Source organism: Bombina bombina, chromosome 2, assembly GCF_027579735.1.
Source record: "Bombina bombina isolate aBomBom1 chromosome 2, aBomBom1.pri, whole genome shotgun sequence".
Lineage (NCBI taxonomy): Eukaryota > Metazoa > Chordata > Amphibia > Anura > Bombinatoridae > Bombina > Bombina bombina.
Window position 1 is genome coordinate 389,805,128 of NC_069500.1, and position 26,728 is coordinate 389,831,855.

Consider the following 26,728-nt stretch of genomic DNA (forward strand, 5'->3'; position numbering starts at 1 on the left):
CATAGAGACGTACCAGATTTAGCCTTATTAACATTGGACGCTGAAAAGGCGTTCGATCGTATCTCTTGGAAACATCTTTTCTTTACTTTAGAACAATTCGGTATCTCTGGACATATACATAAGTTTATTCAGTTAATATATTCTTCTCCTATCTCAACACTACTGATTAATGGTCAAATTTCAAAACGTATGACTTTACAACGAGGTACGCGACAGGGATGCCCTCTATCTCCATTGTTGTTCAATTTATCATTGGAACCACTTGCGATCTTGCTTCGACAACAATTGGATGGGATTCGTATCGGAGACCAGAGATTAGTATTGTTAATGTACGCGGATGATGTTCTTGTCTGAGTAATATTGACCGAAATCTTGCACTGTTACTAGAATCAATAGAATTATTCGGCTCTATTTCTGGATACAAAATCAACCTCGTTAAATCTGAACTATTATGGTTGAATAAAAGAGAACATTTTATTAGACATCCGTTTACTGAAACTTCTCAAATAACTTATCTCGGTATCAAATTAAGCGCTAATCCAGATGACTGGTATAACCTAAATTTTCGTAAATGTTTCTCAGACTGCAAAAGGAGTATGGAGGGTTGGATAAATCTACCCATCTCATTAATAGCTAGAGTTACACTTATAAAAACTATTATTTTTCCCAAAATATTTTATCTTATACAAAATATCCCAATACCTATATATAAGACAGACATAAATAATTACAATAAGGCTTGTTCTAAATTAATTTGGAGAGGCGCCAGACCACGTATTTCTGTTTCGCGTCTTATGCGTAACAAAGAAGCGGCTGGACTTTCTCTCCCCGATTTACAACTATATAGTTTGGCAGCACGCATAAAAATTGCGGTAGATTGGTTAACGAAACAAGATCAAGTTACGGCTAGGGCTTGGGAATCTGCTCTAGTAGCTCCATTTCGCTTAGATGCTAGTCTTCACTGTCCAATGACGGCGCTCCCATCATCAATTTTTGTTCTCAAAACATATAGATATATTATTTTAGCTTGGCAAAAAGCTTGCACTCTTGTAAAATGCGCGCCCTATGTTTCTAAGTACTTATCTATTACAGGTAACCCAAATTTTGCCCCTGGATTGTCAGACAAAACTTTTAAAAATTGGTTTCTTAAAGGATTATTATTTGTTACACAAATCCTAGACTCGGAGTATGTTCCATTAACTTTTACCGAGCTAATGCATCGGTTTGGACTTGAGAACAAAGATTTTTTTTTTTTTTTTTAATTTTTTATTTATATCCAACAATGTGTACAATCACAAGTATTTACATATCTGTGCTCCAAAACGTGCAGTACAGTATATTATCATGCGAAAAAAGAAAAAAGAAACAAAAAAAACAATCAATACATACTTCATGTAGCATTAACATTAAGAAGGATACACTGAAATAAACTCTTCTACTGTTCTACTGTCTGCTATCAATAATTTATCCTCTGTAGCATAGTTGTATACAATGTTGGGGTTTTTCAGAAAAAATTTACATATATAAGATAATACAAGAAACTAAAAGAAAAAAGAAAAAGAAGAAAAGGAAGGAAGAAAAAAAAGAAAAAAAAAGAAAAAAAAAAAAAAAAAGAAAAAAAGAGAAAGAAGAGAACCACCTCCGAGCCCGCAAGGCTCCATCTTAGAGACGGTAACTCAACACTTTATGGAATATCTCTAAAATTCCTTATCCATGATCCAGGGAATACTTGAAGCAGAACTAACTCAGCAAAGCTGATAGAAGAAACAAATGGAGACAAGATCCGCTGCTGAAGTTGCAATGAATAAGTCTTAATAATGGGTGCCCAATCTAGCAAAAATATCTTAATTTTTTTCTCCGTAGCTTGTGATAAATGAAAAGATTCAAATATAATTTGCGATTGTATTCCTTTAAGAATTACCCCTAGACTGGGGGGCTTCTTAGCAATCCAAGCTTTAAAAATATTATATCTAACAGTTAATATGATGGTATTCAAAATCCGAGTTTTGGAGTCAGACCTGGGATCAGATATCAGACAGATTATATCTTGCAGAGATAGCGAATAAGCCCCCTTATAGAGCCTATTAAACCAAAACTGGACTTTCTGCCATAATTGTTTTATTTTAGGGCAGTTCCATAACATATGAGTAAGATCTGCTACGCCGTATAGGCATCAGGGGCAATCAGCCTTCTTGAGAGGATAAAATTTCACTAACCTGGCGGGGGATAGATAGGATTTATTCAATAATTTAATATGGGATTCCTTCCAGTTTACCGGAATAGGATACTTAGCTACCAATTTGCAACTACCTGCAATCAGCTCTCGATTAATTGTAGGAATGGAGTTAGTCCATGAGTTAACCAGTTTATCGCTCAGCAGAGTACCCTGTTTGGTGAGCATTATGTCATAGATTAATGAAATTGAAGTGTTTCCAACTATGAATTTTTGAATAAAGATTTTGACCTCGGACCACTCAGACCTGATAGAAGAATACCAGCTCTGAGAGCTAATATAGTGACGGACCTGGAAATAAGCAAACCTGCTCCCTACACCTAATGAATATTTTGATAGAATGGTCTCCCATGGAAGAATCTGGCATTGATCATCCAATAGCTGAACGATATCCTTGAGACCTCTATCCTGCCATTCTACAAATACTTTTTGGTCTATTCCTGGCAGGAACCGCGGGTTAGCTCTTATGGGTAAGAAATCAGAGAAAAAAGGATTCAATGCCAATATAGCACAAAACTTCTGCCATGCGCATATCGGATTTTTAAAAGATTGTAATAAAAAGACTTCTCGCGGTAGTTCTTTTAAGGGACAATGTAGCAGAGCCTTCAAAGACCAAGGGTAAATCAATCTAGATTCGGACTCAAATGAAGTAACCCTATTCGTTTGAGCTATCCAGTCTATAGCTATTTTGAGCAAGGTTGCAATATTATAGTATCTAATATTAGGGAATGCTAACCCCACATTATCAAATTTTTGAGACAATTTTTCCAATGATATACGTGGTTTTTTGGCTTTCCAGATAAACTTGGAAAACCAAGAATTCAATCTATTTAGATCTTTATTTGTAAGAAATAAAGGAAGATTTTGTATAGGATAAAGAATCCGCGGGAAAATTATTGTTTTGATCAATTTAATAGATGCAGAGATAGATAAAGGGAGAGCCTTCCATAGCTCAAGATCTTCTTCGATCTTCTGAAGAAGCGGATCAATATTGGCTGAGTAACAGTATTTGGGATTTTTGTGAATCTCCAATCCCAGATATTTTATGGCCGGGACTGTACGAAACATTAAATTAGTTTGTCGATTAGCCTCCTTGCCTAGCCACATAAATTCACTTTTGTCCAGATTGGACTTATATCCAGCGAAGGAGCTAAACTCCTCCAGTATATTTACGACCTTAGGGATTGTATCTCTAGTATTCTGCAGACATATTAGAATGTCGTCCGCGTAGAGTAAAACTTTGAGATTTGGATCTAGACCTGATATTCCCGGTAGACTGTCTCTCAATCTGGTTGCCAGCGGCTCAAGAGCTATGTTAAACAAGAGGGGTGACAGAGGACAACCCTGTCTTGTCCCTCTTTCTAATATTATCTTAGGGGAGGGCGTCTGATTAACCAGCAGATAAGATTCTGGTTTCCAATGGATTTTCTGAATAAAATATAAGAAATTATCTGCAAAGCCAAATTTCTCTAGAGTTTTAAATAAATGAGTCCACGCTATACTGTCAAAAGCCTTGACTGCGTCCAAGGTAAGAACTGCATTATCATTTGAAATTTTTCTATCTTTGAACTGATCGCTATTCCAGCTAAAATCAACCAACGTGGTTAATCTCCTTATATTTTTAGTAGAATTTCGTGCGGCCATAAATCCGACCTGGTCGGGATGTATAAGTTTATCCAAACACCGTGTAAGTCTAGCAGCAACAATGGACATTAAAATTTTATAATCCGCGTTAAGAACGGAAATTGGCCTGTATGAGGCTGGATCTTCTGGGTTCTTCCCTTTTTTCAGAATTAATGATATATTTGCCGCTGCGAACTGACCTGAAATTGGTTGATTAGAGATATAGTAATAGTTAAACAGTTTCACTAAGACTGGGGTTATTTCCACCGCTAGACATCTATAGAACTCCGATGGAAACCCATCGGGGCCCGCAGCTTTATTCAATTTAGATACACTAATAGCTTTTAATATTTCCTCAGAAGTAATTGGGGCATTCAGGGCCTCTAATTCCTCTTGCTGTAACTGGGGAAGAATAACCTTATCCCAGAAATTTGCTAGATTGATAGGGTTGCTTTCCTGTTTAGAATATAGTTGTTTATAGTACTTAAAGAAAACTTCACATATCTCTTCTGTATTGGTGTATCTTTTATCGCCTTCCCTGATGCAGGAAATCAAATTCTTCTTTTTCCTTATTTTAATTAGTCTAGCTAAATTTTTTGCAGAGCTACCGTGGAAGCTTCTGAAATATAGATTGATTTTGGTCTCATCTTCTAGATGTTTTTGAGTTACCGATATATCCCTTTCCTTTCTTAGTGCTATATAATTATCCCAGTTCCTAATGGAGCGATCTCCATGATATTTTTTATAGGCATTTTTAACCTGATTAGTAAGTTGTAAGTCTCGTGCACGTTGTTTCTTGTTTTTAATATCCAGAAATGACATAATTTCACCGCGTAATACCGCTTTGGAAGCCTCCCAAAAGGTTTCAATCTTATGAAGATACGAGATATTACGGGTACTATAATCCTTCCACGCCTGTGTTAACCAATGACTATATCTAGGATTATTATAAAGATAACACGGATAAAAGAAAGCCCTGGGCCTTTTATATTTATTATTAACATGGGATTTCAAAGTTAAAGATATGATTGAGTGGTCCGAGGTCATGATCTCTCCAATTCCAGCCTCTAGTTTACAGATTGAAAGTGGTTCGGAGATTAGAAATAAATCTATCCTGGCAAATGTCCTGTGTGCTTTGGACTCACATGTAAAACCCAATGAATCCGGGTTAAGACTTCGCCAGATATCGGTAAGATGTAATTTATGACAAAACTTGATAAGATATTTAGAGCTTCTCCTATTCTCTGGAAGATTCTTGTCTGAAAATCTATCAATTTCTGGATACATAGCCAAGTTAAAATCTCCGCCTATTATAAGGTTCTCTTTTATGAAGGGAAACAATTTAACTTTAACAGTCTCCCAAAAGTCATAACAAAATTTATTTGGACCATAAACATTACAGAGAACATATTTAATTTTATTTATGATAATTTGGATTAAAATAAACCTCGCAGCTGTGTCTGTCTCCACCTGAATAACCTTATACTCCAACGCTTTGTTGATCAAAATTGCTACTCCACATTTTCTCCTGCTGGAAGAGGAAGCAATTACCTCTCCCACCCATTGTATCTTAAGTTTAGCGACTTCCTGCTCTGAGAGATGAGTCTCTTGGATAAAAGCAATATCTGGTTTTTGTTTAGCCAATAACTTGATAATCAACTTACGTTTCATAGGAGAGACGATCCCCCCTACATTCCAAGATAAAAATTTAATATCCATTACCGACTCTTAACTACTCAGGCAGGTAGAGATTCCTCTTGCGGGCCCAATGGGGAGAAAAAAGAAAAAAAAAAAAAAAGAAGAAGGAAAACACACCTAATAATAAAAACAAAAAAAACCTGGTTCTTTTTCATGGACACTTTCCCAATAAAACAAAACCAAACTTTAATACCTAATAAGCTCTTCATTTATCGGAGACCAGGTAGGAGCCTGGGATACCTAGATAATATATTATTGTTCATTTATAAATTTTTTGACTTCTCCCATCTCACGAAAGAGTTTTCTGGCACCATCCTGTTCTACAATTATACTGGCAGGATATACCATCCACGCATTATAGCCTTTATTAATGAGTTGTGAGCAGAGTGGTGCCATTTTCTTTCTCCTTAGAGAGGTTTCTACCGAATAATCTTGAAACAGTAAAATTTTATTGTTTCCAAACATAAGAGGTTCAATTCTTTTTTTAAATAACCTAAGAAAGTCCACCTTATCTTGATAATTCAAGATTCTAAAGATACACATTCTATTTGAGCGTGATCCCTCAGACTGGGTTTTTTTGTTCCTGTTCTATGAGCTCTCTCTATAACAATGGGGAGTCTCTGCTGGGGGAAGCCTAAGGCCAGAGGCAACGTAAAAGATGTAAAAGATTTTTATGCATATTTGCAAGTGAGACATTTCATATTTGAACTTAAGCAAAATTATGGATCGGATTGGTCTTCGGCAGAATTGCAAACTAGAATCAATAATTTTCAAAAGGGCTTCTATTCTATAGCTCCTTTCTATAATTTGTTTAACCAAGAATCATCGGTTGCTCAAAGAGAATATATAGCTGCGAAATGGAATAAATTTTTCCCTGAGATAAACCCCCAGGATATTGAGGACACTTTCAAAACAAGTGGAGAAGGCTGGGTGGTGACTACTTGGAGGGAGACACAGGTGAAATTATCTTTTATGACATACTTAACACCAGTTAGATTGGCGAATTGGTATAGGGTGAAGAATGTATGCCCTAAATGCTCATCCGTTAGGGCGGATTTAGTGCACTGTTTTTGGGCCTGCCCAAAGATTAATCAATTTTGGGCTAAAGTAGCTTATTGGATGCAGACCACACTGAAAATAGAGTATCAGCCACAGGCAACGGAAATATTTTTCTTGTTAAAATCGCAGACAATTCCACAGAATCGTAGATTAATTAATCTGATCATATTTTTGGGTCGTAATATGATATTAAAAGCGTGGAAAGCAAAAATTGCCCCTAATGTAAAGAAGCTTAAGAATGCGTTGACTGCGCATTTTTTACTTGAACAATGGAATCTTCGAGATTCCACAGAGAGAAAGTTAGAATTATTTTTTAACCATTGGAAAATATTTATTTTGTCATTCCCAGTGGAAACTCAAATCAGATTGATTAAACCTTTTAAGGATACAGAATACGTGCAATTACAAGTGTTGGCTTGTCATTTTCCCAGTGCATGGTGTAATAGTGGGGCAACATGATGTGGTAAGGGCATGGATAGGACAAGGTCGGAGTGGAGGGTTGGACGTCAGAGTGTCTTATATGTGTCTCATTTATTTATTTATTTATTTTTTATTTTTTATTTTTTTTATAAATTTTTTTTTTTATTTTTTTTTATTTATTTATTTTTTTTTTATTTTTTTTTAGGTAGCGCTTTGGAAACATGGTTAGTGGTAGGTCTGGATAGATAAATAACAGTTAGACATATCTGTTATGGATATGGGTACAATTAATTTAATAAGAGTTTAGTTTTAATTTTTAGGGATTTAGCCACAAAAGGTATAATTGTGGTATAGGGTTAGTAACAGAAATGCCTTTAGTTTGTTTGATTTTGGTGACATGACGGTTTTTGGAGTTAAATTAAATCGTAATAGAGATGTGGCATGATATTGCGACTGAGATTTTCACATTGTTTTGGAAAATGTAACCCATGTATCATGATGGTTTTTGTTTCATTTATATGTTTGTGGTTACTACCAGAATGTATATGTTCGTGTCTTGTTGAATAATAATAAAAATATATATAAAAAAAAATAAAAAAAAATCATACCACTCGTATCTGATCGGGATGATTGAAATCTGCCATACTTTAGGTGGTGGTGAGTTTCAGTAGCAGCAGTCTTAAGACTCTCTCGCAGCTTGATAAATGGAGCCCCATGTGTTTCACTCCAAAGATTCCTGGCTTATAACTGGAACCTTGGCATCTGATGAGAAGCCTGAAAAAGTAGCAAAAAAAGTTAAAGCTCAAACAAATGTCTTAGGGAAATGTTGCAAAAATTATTCTGTGACTATTTGAAGCTTAAATCACTTGTAAAGCACTATTGATAGCACAGGGCGCACTATCCATATCAGGGCACTGTGCTAAGAATAGCTCACATTCTTGTATTATAAGTGAACGGCAAAATGTATAGCACTAACAGTGCTGAGATCACAAGCCAACTTTTTTTTAGCAAGCCCTATACTTCCATTGGATAGTGCTAACAATGATCATATTTCAAATAGTGACATATGTTGTGTGTAAGCGCAATAGATAATAGCACTGAAAAACCTCAAGTAAAGTGTCAGGGCTAGAATAAAAGTATATTCAATGTAATATATATATGGTTTACTTTTTCATTAATGAAAATGTTTAAGCAGCAATTTAAAGGGATACTGTATATGACAAGGTGTTGAAAGGCTAAAAGGCACACAAATCCACACACATAATTATTTAAATATGTCATTTTATATTCATATCACTGGCACTTATTTGGGACAGCTGTGACATCCTGTTCACTTAAACAGGCATGTACCCACTTTATATTAGTGAAATTAATAGAAATATAGTTTATGTATTATATTATACTTTTCGTAATGAATCTGATCTCACAATTTCATCTGTCCAGAATTAAAAGATGGTACCCAACTCTTTATCCACTACAGTCTAAATCCAACCATAGTCAGCAGTATTAAAGATTAAGTTTAAACAGAATTAAATTTCACACATGATCACACTGATGGACACCATGTGAAAGTAATTAAAAAAATAAAAAATATCCTTACCCTATGTGCCACCTGTAAAAAATGCTGAATAGGTTGCATGGTTTCACCTGGTCCAATTATAAAGCTGGTTCTGGCCTCAAATAAAAGGGGTAATTCAGCACATGAGTATTAATTCCTGTGTTAAACAAATGATAATTTCTCATGCAAGCTCAGATTTTCTTTATAAAACTTCACACTGACAAACTTCAAAATAAAAGTAGAACCAGTCTAACTAAAGTATGGGCACCACTTGTATAATGGATGCTGTTTTTTTTTATTTAAATGCTAATGTTAGGTGTTTATATGGGTCATCAAGATACTATTATTATTTCTTACTTATTTATTTATAAAGTGATGCCAAATGTCATAGTATTGGCCTTTAGCAGATCAACCTTACCAGAACCAATAGAACGCCTGGGGCAATTGAATGTGTCTTCCCACACATATGAGCTACAGCCTAGATGACCATAGTAGTCCATATGACTCCTTTTTCATATTGGTCTTCAACTCTGTGTGTGTATATATATATATATATATATATATATATATATATATATATATATATATATATATAAAAATAACACTGCTATAACAAATAATTTAACATGATGATGGTAATAACAATATTAGTAATACTAATCATATGAGGGTTGATGCCTTAGCTTCTCAGACGCCTTAAAATTCTAATTTCAGTTGTAGTATTATTTTAAGAATGAGACCTTATTGTATAGGAGGAAATTAGAACCTGCTTGTTTAAGTTTTATCCAGGCCTAACACCCAGATATGTGAATACCAATTTTACATTTTTTTTGATCTTGAAATATGAGTCGCTGATGCTTTCATTCTGCATAAAAAAGCAGCAGTCTCGAGAGTTTGCAGCTTCTTGCATTTACTATTGTAAGAGATTTATCTGTGAACAAAGGCAATTCTGCAGAAGTGCACTAAAATGTCACCTCATCTAATGGTAGATTCATTGGCCTATGTTAGAGCTTAATTGAAGCACTGCATCATTCCTGTGTATGTTTCCATTATAATTAATCTGTTAAGTAATATACCTATAAAGTAGGAAGGCATACAACACAAACTTTAATGCTGAGAATGCATATATTTCCTGCAAGGCATATATATTGCTTCAGTTATAGTTTTTCTGGCTTTTGTCTTAAAGTCTAAATCTTTTTTTATTTTTTTTATTGTTTATTTTAGACCTTCTTGAAAACAGTAGAAGAATTGCTCCTGCTCCCTACCTGGAATGATATATCATTGGTGAGTTCTGATTTTTCTTTACTATTAAATAACAGCGCTCAGGTGATCCGGAAAAAGTGTTTTTACTTTTAAATAATTGTTTCATTGTAATTACAGAATGTGCTAAGTAGACGTGTGCATTTAGATTCTGACAAACCCCAAAAAATAAAAAATAAGCATTGTTTATTTACTTTTCTGTAGGTTTGAAAGGCTTAAAATGTACAGTTATTTACTATTCAATAGCAATCAGCATTGTCAGTTTTTAATCCTTGTGTCAACCAATGAGTATGTTTGGTTCACTTTTGTTTTTGACAATCCTGTTTTTTTTGAGCTGCTGCTGGCTTGTAGAAATATTACTAAGAAGTAGCTTCATTTAAGCTTTTGTCCATCTGCTCCTTTGCTGCCCTGAAGGCATTTTCCATAGGAAATAGTGGTGTAATGGATTTTCGTTAACACATTTTTAGCTACTCCATTGACAAATATAGAACAGAATGAAATATTTTTTATTTTTTTATTTCTTAGTGAGCAAATTTTTGGTCAGTGCACATTTCTAGAGCATATGTTTGAATAGAGCATATCAATATTGAATAGAGCATATGTTTGTTATTTGTAATGTATCAAGAAATTCAGTATTGCTATTCAAGGGGTATAATAAATAAAGACATTGGGGCATATTTAACAATGTGCGAGCGGACATGATACGAGGTAGCGTATCATGTCCGCTGCACATCGATAAATGCCGACAGCATAGGCTGTCTGCATTTATCATTGCACCAGCAGTTCTTGTGAACTGCTGCTGCAATGCTGCCCCCTGCAGATTTGCAGCCGCTAGCAGGGGGTGTCAATCAACCCGATCGTATTCGATTGGGCTGATTCCTGTCTGCGGTCTCAGAGCAGGCAGACAAGTTTTGTTTCCGGGGAGCCTGAAGGCAACTTTTGTTTCTGGGGAGCCTGAAGGCCTCAAGGGGCCTCAAGCTTCATATGGAGCTTGATAAATATGCCCCATTGTAGGGAATGAAGACTGGAACAGAGTAATTTGAAGGCCCTGCTCCCTTGAGAATGTACAATCTACGTATAGAGAAATGTGTAACAAGCATTCTACCTTTGTCTAAGCTCCTCTGTGTCTTTTAAAGGACCAGTAAATACAGTAGATTTGCATAATCAACAAATGCAAAATAACAAGACAATGTAATAACACATGGGGGACGAATTATCAAGCTCCGCTTGATGTCCCTTGTTTCCGACGATCGGGTTGATTGACACCCCCTGCTAGCGGTCGATTGGCCGCAAATCTGTAGGGGGCTGTATTGCACAGGCAGTTCTGGTGAACTGCTTGTGCAATGATAAATGCAGACAGCGTATGCTGTCTGCATTTATCGATGTGCAGCGGATATGATACACTGCATCGTATCATGTCCGCTTGCACTTTGATAAATATGCCCCTTAGTCTAAACTTCAAATGAGTAGTAGATTTTTTTCTGACAAATTTCAAAGTTATGTCTATTATCACTCCCACTACATCATGTGACAGCCAGCAGCCAATCACAAATGCATATATTTATATTCTATGCATTCTTGCACATGCTCAGTAGGAGCTGGTGACTCAAAAAGTGTAAATATAAAAAGAGTGTACATATTTTGTTAATGAAAGTATATTGAAAAGCTGTTTAAAATTGCATGCTTTGTCTGAATAGTTTAATTTTGAATTGAGTGTCCCTTTAATTCTATCCAGCTCTTAAGTGTGTTTTGATAATACTGTTATGCCCAAAAATTGCAACACTTCATGTCTGATATGACTTTTTTCAGTCACTAAATATACCATTTAACACAATTAGCTAATTACATAGTGGAGGCTGAACTTGACAGTGAGCCCCGATCTCAATCATGATTGGTCAGTTATCAGAAGGTGGTGGTCCTTAGATGTGATTGTGCTTGTGAGGGTTGTATGAGGTCTTAAAGGGATAGTCTACACCAGAATTGTTATTGTTTAAAATTTTGGATAATCCCTTTATTAACCATTCTCCAGTTTTACATAACCTACATGGTTATATTAATATACTTTTTATCTCTGACCTTAAATCTAAGCCTCTGCAGACTGCCCCCTTATTTCATTTCTTTTGACAGACTTATTTCAGTTCTTTTGTCAGACTTGCATTTTAGTCAATCAGTGCTGACTCATAAATAACTCCACGGGAATGAGCATATTTTTTAATCTATATGGCACACATGACCTAGCGCTGACTAACTGTGAAAAACTGTAAAAATGAGGCGGGCTTCAAGGGCTTAGAAATTAGCATATGAGCCTACTTAGGTTTAGCTTTCAACAAAGAATACTGCTGAAAATTAAACGTCAAAATGGGAACATGTTGTAGCTCAATAATTATTATTAAATAGTTTTGAGCCATATTTATGGCATGGTATACTAAGTGTTATTAGATACTATTGTTTGAATTTTTATTATTAAAATTATTTGAATTGATTTATTAGGGTTTCTTGACCAGAAACTATTACTTGTTTATTAGGAAATAGATATAGCTGCTGATGTAAAATGTCAGCTTTGGAATACCTGTATTTTTACTTATCAACAAAGGTTTTCTAATGTATTTTTACTTATCAACAAAGGTTTTCTAATTTTAACATTTATTCTGAAAGGTGCAGTAATTTTGCTTGTTTTTGCTATAAAATATTTTATAATCCTGCAAATAGCCTGAATTTGATTCATTCTACACAGTGGTTGCTTAGATCCTACAAACATATATAAAGTATTATTTTATACTAAGCTACAGAAATGTTAAAATGTAAGATATTTCATTTTCTCCCATGTTAATGACAAAATGTGCAAAATAATGTTCAGTGTGATTACTGATTAGACACTTTTTAACTTTTGGTTGCCTGAGTGAAGCTTCTACTGAAATTATTTAATTAATTTATTTAATACCTAAAACATGCAAATTGTCTGCTTGTGCTGCTTTTTACACAGTGCTTGTTTAGATCCAAGCAAAATCTATTAAAATACGGCTAGATTTAGAGTTTTGTCGGTAACGACCCGCGTAGCTAACGCTGGCTTTTTTCTGGCCGCACCTTTAAAATAACTCTGGTATTGAGAGTCCACAGAATGGCTGCGTTAGGCTCCAAAAAAGGAGCGTAGAGCATATTTAACGCAACTTCAACTCTCGATACCAGAGTTGCTTACGGACGCGGCCAGCCTCAAAAACGTGCTTGTGCACGATTCCCCCATAGAAAACAATGGGGCTGTTTGAGCTGAAAAAAAACCTAACACCTGCAAAAAAGCCGCGTTCAGCTCCTAACGCAGCCCCATTGTTTGCTATGGGGAAACACTTCCTACGTCTGCACCTAACACTCTAACATGTACCCCGAGTCTAAACACCCCTAACCTTACACTTATTAACCCCTAATCTGCCGAGCGGACCGCACCGCTATTATAATAAAGTTATTAAACCCTAAAGCTAAGTCTAACCCTAACACTAACACCCCCCTAAGTTAAATATAATTTAAATCTAACGAAATTAATTAACTCTTATTAAATAAATTATTCCTATTTAAAGCTAAATACTTACCTGTAAAATAAATCCTAATATAGCTACAATATAAATTATAATTATATTATAGCTATTTTAGGATTAATATTTATTTTACAGGTAACTTTGTATTTATTTTAGCCAAGTACAATAGCTATTAAATAGTTAAGAACTATTTCATAGCTAAAATAGTTAAAATAATTACAAAATTACCTGTAAAATAAATCCTAACCTAACACTACACTATCAATAAATTAATTAAATAAAATACCTACAATTGCCTACAATTAAACCTAACACTACACTATCAATACATTAATTAAATACAATATCTACAAATAAATACAATTAAATAAACTAACTAAAGTACAAAAAATAAAAAAGAACTAAGTTACAAAAAATAAAAAAATATTTACAAACATAAGAAAAATATTACAACAATTTTAAACTAATTACACCTACTCTAAGCCCCCTAATAACATCTATGCATTCAGAACAAAACTATAAACAACATGTTCCTTTCTTTTTAAGCTAACACCTGTGTATTATGATGCAGATAAAGCTAATTTACTAAAGCCGTATTATATAAATATAGTTATCACTATAGTCACAGCTTAAGTAGTGCTTTCTGTCTCTCTGTATAATTTAAAGTGCTAAACCTTGAATCTGCATGGTGTGGAGTGCAGCACTGAAATTGTGTGGTCCTGATGTGATGCTCTGGCTGACTGCGTGTATGTGGCATCCAGCAGCAAAGCCAGAGGTTAGGATGGTGAGCCAGTAGGAGGAGGCTGGAGGATGAGAGCAACTGCCTGTCTGTCAGCTCAGTACTGCTCCTTCTGTGTATGTTTATATAATATCTCAGCACTCTGGCTTTGATACTAGCTAGTGCCTCCCCAGCCACTTACCTCACCACCCATCCCTGTGTTTTACGTCCTTTTAAATTCAATGGGGGAAATATACTTGTGGTTTTGTATATGGTTGCTAGCTGGGAAGTGCATTGGTAAACCCTTTAGTGCCTGCGTTTTAAAGTGGTGAGGGGCAACCAGGGGTTATATATGGTGGAGTAATGAGGTTAGGGAGTCTGGGACAGGTAGGGTTAATTGTGGTGAAGGGTTTAATGATGTTAAAGGGACATGAGACCCACAATTATTCTTTCATGATTCAGAAAGAGAATACACTTTTAAACAACATTACAATTTACTTATATGATCTAATTTGCTGCATTCTCTAGATATCCTTTGTTGAAGAAATAGCAATGCACATGGGTGAGCCAATCACATGAGGCATATATGTGCAGCCACCAATCAGCAGCTACTAAGCCTATTTAGATATGTTTTTCAACAGAGGATATCTTTCTTAATCATGAAAGAAAAAAATGTGAGTTTCATGTCCCTTTAAGGATACATACTATTAGAGGGCTGGGGTTAATAGCAATTATTGTTAACTTTGATAGAGACAAATAATGTTTATTTTATTGGGGAGTCTAGGGATGTCTTTGATATAGGGAAAATTAAAACTAGATGAAATAACTCTCAGTATTGAAAGATGAATGATATACGGCTAGATTACGAGTTTTGTCGGTAAAAACTTGCGTTGCTAACAAGCCTTTTTTTCCAGTGCTCACTTTAAACAACGCTGGTATTACAAGTTTTCTGAATGGCTGCGTTAGCCTCAGAAAAGTGAGCATTGAGCAAATTTAGCGCCACTTCTCACTGTAATACCAGCGTTGCTTACGGTAGCGGTAAGCTGGCTAAAACGTGCTTGTGCACGATTTCCATGTAGGAAACAATGGGGCTGAGATGGCTGAAAAAAAACCTAACACCTGCAAAAAAGCAGCGTTCAGCTCCTAACGCAGCCCCATTGTTTCCTATGGGAAAATACTTTCTAAGTCTACACCTAACACCCTAACATGAACCCCGAGTCTAAACACCCCTAACCTTACACTTATTAACCCCTAATCTGCCGCCCCCGACATCCTCGCCACCTGCATTATATTATTAACCCCTAATCTGCCGCTCCGGACACCGCCGCCACCTACATTATACCTATGAACCCCTAATCTGCTGCCCGTAACATCGCTGACACCTACATTATATTTATTAACCCCTAATCTGCCGTCCCCAACGTCGCCGCTACTATAGTAAATGTATTAACCCCTAAATCTAAGGCTAACCCTAACCCTAACAAACCCCTAACAAATCTATTTTTAATAAATCTAAATAAAATTACTATAATTAAATAAATTATTCCTATTTAAAACTAAATACTTACCTATAAAATAAACCCTAATATAGCTACAATATAATTAATAGTTACATTGTAGCTATCTCAGGGTTTATTTTTATTTTACAGGCAACTTTGTATTTATTTTAACAAGGCACAATAGTTATTAAATAGTTATTAACTATTTAATAACTACCTAGATAAAATAAATACAAATATACCTGTAAAATAAACCCTAACCTAAGTTACAATTACACCTAACACTACTCTATAATTAAATTAATTACCTAAACTACCTACAATTAAATACAATTAAATTAAATTAAATAAACTAAATTACAAAAAACAAACACTAAATTACAGAAAATAAAAAAGAAATTACAATATTTTAAACTAATTACACCTAATCTAATCCCCCTAATAAAATAAAAAAGCCCCCCAAAATAATAAAATTCCCTACCCTACACTAAATTACAAATAGCCCTTAAAAGGGCTTTTTGTGGGGCATTGCCCCAAAGTAATCAGCTCTTTTACGTGTAAAAAAAAAAATACAATACCCCCCCACATTAAAACCCACCACCCACCCAATCCCCCCTTAAAAAAACCTAACACTAACCCCCTGAAAATCACCCTACCTTGAGCCGTCTTCACCCAGCTGGGCCGAAGTCTTCATCCAATCCGGCAAGAAGAGGTCCTCCAGAGGGTCCGAAGTCTTCATCCTATCCAGGCAGAAGAGGACATCCAGACCAGAAGAAATCTTCATTAAAGCGGCATCTTCGTTCTTCATCCTTCCGGAGCGGAGCGGCACCATCTTGAAGACCTCCGACGTGGAACATCCTCCTTGACCGACGACTGTACGACGAATGACGGTTCCTTTAAATGACGTCATCCAAGATGGCGTCCCTCGAATTCCGATTGGCTGATAGGATTCTATCAGCCAATCGGAATTAAGGTAGGAAAAATCCGATTGGCTGATTTAATCAGCCAATCGGATTGAAGTTCAATCCGATTGGCTGATCCAATCAGCCAATCGGATTGAAGTTCAATCCCATTGGCTGATCCAATCGGATTGAAGTTCAATCCCATTGGCTGATCCAATCAGCCAATCGGATTGAAGTTCAATCCCATTGGCTGATCCAATCAGCCAATCGGATTGATCTCGCATTCTATTGGCTGTTCCGATCAGTCAATAGAATGCAAGGTCAATCCGATTGGCTGATTGGATCAGCCAATCTGATTTTTCCTACCTTAATTCAGATCGGTTGATAGAATCCTATCAGCCAATCGGAATTCGAGGGACGCCATCTTGGATGAAATCATTTAAAGGAACCGTCATTCGTCGTCTAGTCGTCGGTCAAGGAGGAAGTTCAGCTTCGGAGGTCTTCAAGATGGTGCCGCTCTGGAAGGATGAAGAAAGAAGATGCCACTTGGATGAAGATTTCTTCCGGTCTGGATGTCCTCTTCTGCCCGGATAGGATGAAGACTTCGGACCCTCTGGAGGACCTCTTCTTGACGGATTGGATGAGGACTTCGGCCCGGCTGGGTGAAGACGGCTAAAGGTAGGGTGATCTTCAGGGGGTTAGTGTTAGGTTTTTTTAAGGGGGGATTGGGTGGGTTTTAGAGTAGGGGTATGTGGGTGGTGGGTTTTAATGTTGGGGGTATTGTATTTTATTGTATTTTTTTTTTACAGGTAAAAGAGCTGATTACTTTGGGGCAAAGCCCGGCAAAAAGCCCTTTTAAGGGCTGGTAAAAGAGCTGATTACTTTGGGGCAATGCCCCGCAAAAGGCCCTTTTAAGGGCTATTTGTAATTTAGTGTAGGGTAGGGAATTTTATTATTTTGGGGAGCTTTTTTATTTTATTAGGGGGATTAGATTAGGTGTAATTAGTTTAAAATATTGTAATTTCTTTTTTATTTTCTGTAATTTAGTGTTTGTTTTTTGTAATTTAGTTTATTTAATTTAATTGTATTTAATTGTAGGTAGTTTAGGTAATTAATTTAATTATAGAGTAGTGTTAGGTGTAATTGTAACTTAGGTTAGGGTTTATTTTACAGGTATATTTGTATTTATTTTATCTAGGTAGTTATTAAATAGTTAATAACTATTTAATAACTATTGTGCCTAGTTAAAATAAATACAAAGTTGCCTGTAAAATAAAAATAAATCCTAAAATAGCTACAATGTAACTATTAGTTATATTGTAGCTAGCTTAGGGTTTATTTTATAGGTAAGTATTTAGTTTTAAATAGGAATAATTTATTTAATTATAGTAATTTTATTTAGATTTATTAAAATAGATTTAAGTTAGGGGGGTGTTAGGGTTAGGGTTAGACTTAGGTTTAGGGGTTAATACATTTAAAGGGACACTGTACCCAAATTTTTTCTTTCGTGATTCAGATAGAGCATGACATTTTAAGCAACTTTCTAATTTACTCCTATTATCAAATTTTCTTCATTCTCTTGGAATCTTTATTTGAAATGCAAGAATGTAAGTTTAGATGCCGGCCCATTTTTGGTGAACAACCTAGGTTGTCCTTGCTGATTGGTGGATAAATTCATCCACCAATCAAAAACTGCTGTCCAGAGTTCTGAACCAAGAAAAAAGCTTAGATGCCTTCTTTTTTATATAAAGATAGCAAGAGAATGAAGAAAAATTGATAATATGAGTAAATTAGAAAGTTGCTTAAAATTGCATGCTCTATCTGAATCACAAAAGAAACATTTTTGGTTCAGTGTCCCTTTAATATAGTAGCGGCAACGTTGGGGGCGGCAGATTAGGGGTAAATAATTGTAGGTAGGGACGGCAGATTAGGGGTTAATAACAAATTTTATAGTGTTTGTGAGGCAGGAGTGCAGCGGTTTAGGGGTTAATACATTTATTATAGTGACGGCGATGTCCGGTCGGCAGATTAGGGGTTAATAATTGTAGGTAGGTGGCGGCGACGTTGGGGGCGGCAGATTAGGGGTTAATAAATATAATGTAGGTGTCGGCGATGTTATGGGCAGCAGATTAGGGGTTCATAGGTATAATGTAGGTGGCGGCGATGTCCGGTCGGCAGATTAGGGGTTAACATTTTTTATTTTAGTGTCTGCGATGTGGGGGGGGGGGGCCTCGGTTTAGGGGTTAATAGGTAGTTTATGGGTGTTAGTGTACTTTGTTGCACTTTAGTTAAAAGCTTTATGTTCCGGCGTTAGCCCATAAAACTCTTAACTACTGACTTTTAAATGCGGTAGAAGTCTTGGAGGTAGAGGCTGTAATGATCACTTCTTCCAAGACTTGTAATACCGGCATTAGGAAAATCCCATTAAAAAGATAGGATACGCAATTGACGTAAGGGGATTTGCGGTATGGAAAAGTCGCGGAAGAAAAGTGAGCGGTACACCTGTACCTGCCAAACTTGTAATACCAGCGGGCGTTAAAAAGCAGCGTTAGGACCCCTTAACACTACTTTTTAAGGCTAACGCCAAACTCGTAATTTAGCCGATAGTTTTTAAAAGCTGCCCCTGCTGCTTATAGAGAATGTTGCCACTGCTTTTATTTCTAAAACTCACAATTAAAAAAGGGACATCAAGAGTACAGTATGGCAGCAGTATGGTGTCAATAGTGACAGGATTGAGTCGTAATGCATAAAATGCCTTTAGTCCTTTGGATGTCTGATATCTTGTTGTTTTGTCTTGTAATTTTGTCTTGCTAAAACAATGTTTTTTCTGTTGCGTGATAGATTGCAATAAGGGTGTATGTTGTTTGAATGCTCAATATTGTATGTTTTATCTTGACTATGCATTACATTAGGAAAGTAGCTTAAATTAGCTTCATATACTGATTAGAATGGTGCAGAACTTAATGCATCTTATGGGCCCTGTATTAAAAATCAGTTGGACTGGAATCTATTCTAAATTATTCTAAATTAAGACAATCAACTGGACTGGAATCTATTCTAAATTATTCTCTAATAATTCATTGACCCTCATGCCAGTGTTTCTCAACACCATTCAAGTACCCCTAACAGGCCATATTTTCGTGAGATTTTAACTAGAGTATAGGAGAAATAACAAGCTGATCAGTAACCATGGTTACTGACTAGCTCTTACCCATTGGCTGATTATTGCTCCTGTGCTATAGTAATGATCAAATGAAAATCTGGCCTATTACAGGTACTTGAGGACTGGAGTTCAGAAACACTGCTTTATGCAATTTTATAAAGTTCAATATCTTTTAATTTAGCCAAATTATTATCTTAATTAACTTAATAATACAGTGGTTCTCAAACTTTTGCAGACTATACTGGCATACTGGCAATGCAGATTTCTCTCACGACACACCTGTTTTCTGTATACTAGGGTTTTGGGTAATTAACCTTAAATTTGTAATATTTTACAGTTTAGTCAAGGTTGACATTAAGTACACAAAAAGTCACCACTTATGATTGGTTGATGGATGTTTAAATAGCTTGTCAACAATGTAAGTGATACAGCCGATGAAGCTCTGTGCCAGCCCTATGAGAGAAGAGAATTGCCCTGTATCTGCCTGCAGCTGCAGGGTTGGCTCCAAGGGGGGGGGCATTGGGGGGCAATGCAGACACAAATGGAATGCTGTGCCCCTTTAAAAAATATTGATATGATCATACGCTTTAAAAATAATAAATAAAATAATGAATTGTTATGTAATGCTGCATGCTGGGGTCGGAGTTAGCTGCCAAACTGTGAGGTCGCATCAGGCATCTGCAAGGAGCTCCATGTCTTAACCTCTTATTTGGAATTGGAAGTTAATTAGAGACTTTTTGGACTTTAACGCTATTAATTTTACCTAACTATCGTGAGTTACTCATTTTCTTAAACAAAAGACCATGATAAGAATATGATTGTATCATATAAATATAAGTCTATAAATTGCTACCGGCTTCTATCGACGCTTCAAAAGTGCACTGTGATCTTAGGCTGGGCCTTAGATAACAGTGCACTTTTGAGGCGTCGATAGAAGACGGTAGCCATTTATAGACTTATATTTATATGATGCAATCATATTCTTATAGGTTATAGGTTCACAGTGCATAGGTTGTATTAAGTACCCTGATATCCATTAGTGATTGTGAAACAGGTATAGCTAAATCTAATCTACAAAATTACCAGTACCTGAAAACCTAGTATCCTCACTGCTATTGCAAACAAAGGGGTTCATTGAATTGGGGGTTTGGGGTGCATGGCTGTTTAGGGGACATGATTGAGATTTGAGAATGAGTTTAAGGGTTTTGGATCATGGTGATTAAGGGGTGAATTGTTTTTAAGGAGCTATTGCACTGGGGGTCTCAGGTTTAATGGCTCTGTTTTAGTGCACGGCATAGGATTTAGACTTTATTTTTTTACCTAGTGGTTTAGCACATATTCTCCAAATGTTAATAGTGGGGATAAGCCAGCCAGAAGCTACACTTCCCTGCAGAATATGTAGGTCTGCTCTTATTTTGACTCTCATACATGCTTTGTAAATGCGTACCCCCCTGTGAAAAAAAATGCCCCCCACATTTCATTCATTCTGGAGCCGACCCTGTGCAGCTGTAATATTGGTTGCTGGCATCACGTGGACCAAGGAACTGTTAGGCAAAGGGCTATGCTGTAATAGAGTGTTAAAGGCAAGGATTACTCTTTTAAACCTGGCGAAGTTACAAAGGGTCATAACCTTGGATAGTAGTCCTTGAATCCTCTGGGCTACCATTGGTATTAAGGTCATTTTGGATAGGTATTGCCAGTACACTATTATTGTCTTGACAGAGCGTGGTATAACCACTAAGTGCCTGGCGCTGCAGTAATTTGCCTGACTAATTACCACTGGACACCGAGCCTATTTGTACACATTAAGCGCTTGGTGGGTTACGCTTGTATATTTGTGTTACCGAATGCTGCCTGGATGTTTTGTGCATGTTTTGCTTTATTGTCAGAGTGCTCAGTGTATAACATAAGCATAATACTGTCTTAACATATGTGTGAACCAATTTCAGCTAATAAAATATTGCTGACCAATATCACCAGCTGAGTTTGAAAACAGTTTTTCTAATTATTAGCAGTGCTTTTTTGTCACGCTTTGAGTTCCTAGGAGCTTCTTTTCTTTTTACTCCTGTTAAATATTCATTGTGACTGTAAGCACACTATAGTTTTAAAATATAACTGTGTGCACAAATTGTTTTACATTTTTCTATAAATAATAGGATGGTGAAGGTTTTATACAAATATAATTGTATACATAGGCAACAATATACTTCAATATTTACAATAAATATTTAGTGACATACCTCTGGCTCAGTTTCATGAAATGCTAGTGTGCCACAGCACACGGCTTGTGAAACTCTGGCGTAGTATGTCTTACATACGTATAATCTCAGCTCTTAGTTCTTACTGATAATTCAATTGTGTTCAAAAGGGAACATGAAGTAATGGAAAAATATGCTGAAAGTGCTAAGAGCTTTAATGTGTTTGTTTTAAAGTAGAAATTCAACATCACTTCATTTAAATGTGTGGGAAAGGGCTACATCCTCACAGAGTGGGATGCTGGAAATGCCTCCCTGTCAGAATTTTAACTTTTGTTTTCCAACAAGAAAATAGCAGCAAAGAAAGGTTATAATCATTTCCCACGGGTTATATTGGGGCAGAGATAAAAATCTATAACCAGACTTTCTCCAGTTAACAGATCTGAATTAGTAATTTATTTATCAACATGAGGCCTTAACAGATAATCATTGTTACCTTAAAATAAATACAGGGTTCTATTTACCTGTATGTATTTACTGTATGTCAGCTCTTTATTTGGCCCATGACCAAAAGGAGTGTGGGTGAGTTTAATTTTGACACTTTGCCAGCCTATCAACAATCCTATTTGTTAAACTTGATTAACCAATCAGTGTTACTAAAAAAAGAGGAGGACCTTTTTAGAAGACCCAAAGAATGATCAGCAAGAAGAAGAAGATATGGTGCTATGGGCGAGAAGAGGTTGAACACCTAGCATTCTTGGGGTAACTGTGTTACTCATGGATAGGTTTAAATGTGTAATAGGAAGTAAGTGGCCTTTACTTAGAGTTAATGCAGGTAATATCTTATTTTGATCATTCAAATTGCCTTTATTTGGATATCTGCTGCAGCTACATTGTGTACCACTGATTTGACCACGTCACTATAAGGATTATCTTGATTTTTACATAATATCCTAACAAATAAATCAAGCTGCAAATAATCTTGACATTGACAAGAAGAGGAGTGTTAAAAGGACTACAGGATGACTAACATTGTGGTATATTAATATGGGAAACAAATTTGAGATATAAACAGGGTTCACAATTTCAAGTCATAAGTTACTAGCCAGGCCAAAATGTTACTCGCCACTGATCCCACCGTCACCTGCCCACACCACATACACAACCCCACCCCCTCTTTACATATATTTAGCCATCGTGAAATACCCTATTGTGCAATAATTTGTGATATTTGTTATTTTAAATCATAACTAATTAAGTAATTAAAATACAATTATTAAAAGTATATACATTTTCTGTCCATTTGGCAGTGCATAGACGGCACTTATCTCCCTCTCACATGATGCAAAGTTGTGTAAGCTAGGGCAGGTTCAATCTGATGCAGCAGGGATATGGAACAAATCTCTTTTGTGTCCAATTTGCTTTTTTACATTGGTAGTAACCAGGAAGGTGGCCTTTAGCTTGATAAAGGAGACGATCATTTGAAATAGCTGATGATGCCCATGGAAACTGCTACCTATGCTAATCTTGTCAATACTGCAGTATTTGCTATAGAAAAGCTATGTGATCAATAGGTAGTGACAATAGGGGTAGAAGAAAAAGTGTCCCTATAGTTACTTTGAATACAAAAAACATATAAGCTGCTTGCCTGATTGCATTTTCCCTTTAATGGAGTTATGTTCTAAAAATTAATTGTTCTATGGGTACAGAACATTTCTTATTTCCCCACAATATTTCTTTAAATTAATGTTTTAAACACATTCCCCTACTTTGCAACCGGACTAGGTTATCTGAAAGCAAAAATCTCTGAAAAGCCCTCAAAATCTCTTACGCCTAGATTACGAGTTTGGCGTTAGCCTTAAAAAGCAGTGTTGTGAGGTCCCAACGCTGCTTTTTACCTAACACTGGAATTACGAGTCTGACAGGTACAGGTGTACCGCTCACTTTTCTTCTGTGACTCGAGGCTACCACAAATCCCCTTACGTCAATTGCGTATCCTATCTTTTTAATGGGATTTGCCTAACGCCAGTATTAACAAGTCTTGGAAGAAGTGAGCGGTAGACCCTCTCCTGTCAAGACTCTTACCGCATTTAAAAGTCAGTAGTTAAGAGTTTTATGGGCTCTAAAGTGCTCAAAAGTACAATAACACCCATAAACTACCTATTATCCCCTAAACCGAGGCCCCCCCCACATCGCAAACACTAAAATAAAAAAATGTAACCCCCAATCTGCCGACCGGACATCGCCGCCACCTACATTATACCTATGAACCCCTAATCTGCTGCCCCTAACATCGCCGACACCTACATTATATTTATTAACCCCTAATCTGCCGCCCCCAACGTCGCCGCCACCTACCTACAATTATTAACCCCTAATCTGCTGACCGGACATTGCCGCCACTTTAATAAATGTATTAACCCCTAAACCGCCGCACTCCCGCCTCGCAAACACTATTTAAATTTTATTAACCCCTAATCTGCCACCCCCCAGCGTCGCCGCCACCTACCTACATTTATTAACCCCTAATCTTCCGACCCCAATGTCACCGCTACTATAATAAATTTATTAACCCCTAAACCTAAGTCTAACCCTAAGTCTGACCCCCAATTTAAATATAATTTAAATTAAACAAAATTAATTTAACATAATTAAATAAATTAATCCTATTTAAAACTAAATACTTACCTGTAAAATAAACCCTAAACTAGCTACAATATAACTAATAGTTACATTGTAGCTAGCTTAGGGTTCATATTTATTTTGCAGGTAAGTTTGTATTTATTTTAACTAGGTACAATAGTTATTAAATAGTTATTAACTATTTAATAACTACCTAGCTAAAATAAGTACAAAATTACCTGTAAAATAAATCCTAACCTAAATTACAATTATACCTAACACTACACTATAATTAAACTAATTACCTAAACTACCTACAATTAATTACAATTAAATTAAATAAACTAAATTACGGAAAAAAACCCACTAAATTACAGAAAATAAAAAAAGAATTTTAAACTAATTACACCTAATCTAATCCCGATAATAAAATAAAAAAGCCCCCCAAAATAAAAAAAAATCCCTACCCTATACTAAAATACAAATAGCCCTTAAAAGGGTCTTTTGCGGGGCATTGCCCCAAAGTAATCAGCTCTTTTACCTGTAAAAAAAAATACAATACCCCCCAACATTACAACCCACCACCCACACACCCCTACTCTAAAACCCACCCAATCCCCCCTTAAAAAAACCTAACACTACCCCCCTGAAGATCTCCCTACCTTGAGCCGTCTTCACCCAGCCGGGCACAAGTGGTCCTCCAGAGGGTCCAAAGTCTTCATCCGATTGGGGCAGAAGAGGACATCCAGACCGGCAGAAGTCTTCATCCAGGCGGCATCTTTTATCTTCATCCTTCTGGAGCCGAGCGGGTCCATCTTCAATCCAGCCGACGCAGAGCATCCTCTTCAAACAAAGTCCTAACGAAGAATGAAGGTTCCTTTTAAATGACATCATCCAAGATGGCGTCCCTTGAATGCCGAATGGCTGATAGAATCCTATCAGCCAATCGGAATTAAGGTAGGAAAAATCCTATTGGCTGATGCTATCAGCCAATAGGATTGACCTTGCATTCTATTGGACGATTGGAACAGCCAATAGAATGCGAGGTCAATCCTATTGGTTGATTACATCAGCCAATAGGATTTTTCCTACCTTAATTCCGATTGGCTTATAGGATTCTATAAGCCAATCGGAATTCAAGGGACGCCATCTTGGATGACGTCATTTAAAGGAACCTTCATTCTTCGTTAGGACTTCGTTTGAAGAGGATGCTCCGCGTCGGCTGGATTGAAGATGGACCCGCTCCGCTCCGGAAGGATGAAGATAGAAGATGCTGCCTGGATGAAGATTTCTACCGTCTGGTGGACCTCTTCTGCCCCGATCGGATGAAGACTTCGGACCCTCTGGAGGACTACTTGTGCCCGGCTGGGTGAAGACGGCTCAAGGTAGGGTGATCTTCAGGGGGTCAGTGTTAGGTTTTTTTAAGGGGGGGATTGGATGGGTTTTTGAGTAGGGGTGTGTGGGTGGTGGGTTGTAATGTTGGGGGGGTATTGTATTTCTTTTTTACAGGTAAAAGAGCTGATTACTTTGGGGCAATGCCCCGCAAAAGGCCCTTTAAGAGGGCTATTTGTAATTTAGTATAGGGTATGGAATTTTTTTATTTTTGGGGGCTTTTTTATTTTATTAGGGGGATTAGATTAGGTGTAATTAGTTTACAATTCTTGTAATTCTTTTTTATTTTCTGTAATTTAGTGTTTTTTTCCGTAATTTAGTTTAATTTAATTGTAATTAATTGTAGGTAGTTTAGGTAATTAGTTTAATTATAGTGTAGTGTTAGGTGTAATTGTAACTTAGGTTAGGATTTATTTTACAGGTAATTTTTTACTTATTTTAGCTAGGTAGTTATTAAATAGTTAATAACTATTTAATAACTATTGTACCTAGTTAAAATAAATACAAACTTACCTGTAAAATAAAAATAAAACCTAAGCTAGATATAATGTAACTATTAGTTATATTGTAGCTAGCTTAGGGTTTATTTTATAGGTAAGTATTTAGTTTTAAATAGAATTAATTAATTTAATTATGCTAAATTATTTTAGTTTAATTTAAATTATATTTAAGTTGGGGGGTTAGACTTAGGGTTAGACTTAGGTTTAGGGTTTAATAAATTTATTATAGTAGTGGCGACGTTGGGGTCGGCAGATTAGGGGTTAATTATTGTAGGTAGGTGGCGGGGACGTTGGGGGCAGCAGATCAGGGGTTAATAAATATAATGTAGGTGTCGTCAATGTTAGGGACAGCAGATTAG

The 26,728-nt window shown here is 36.2% G+C and overlaps 1 protein-coding gene across 1 annotated transcript in view; it reads left to right on the forward strand.

Moving 5' to 3' along the window:
* The window catches only part of ADGRD1 (adhesion G protein-coupled receptor D1), a 1,140,767-nt gene that overhangs the window by 182,829 nt on the left and 931,210 nt on the right, over window positions 1–26,728 (forward strand). The window contains exon 10 of the mRNA XM_053701862.1: window positions 9,816–9,875. Coding sequence (XP_053557837.1) covers window positions 9,816–9,875 — 60 coding nt within the window. The remainder of the gene's footprint in view (window positions 1–9,815; window positions 9,876–26,728) is intronic.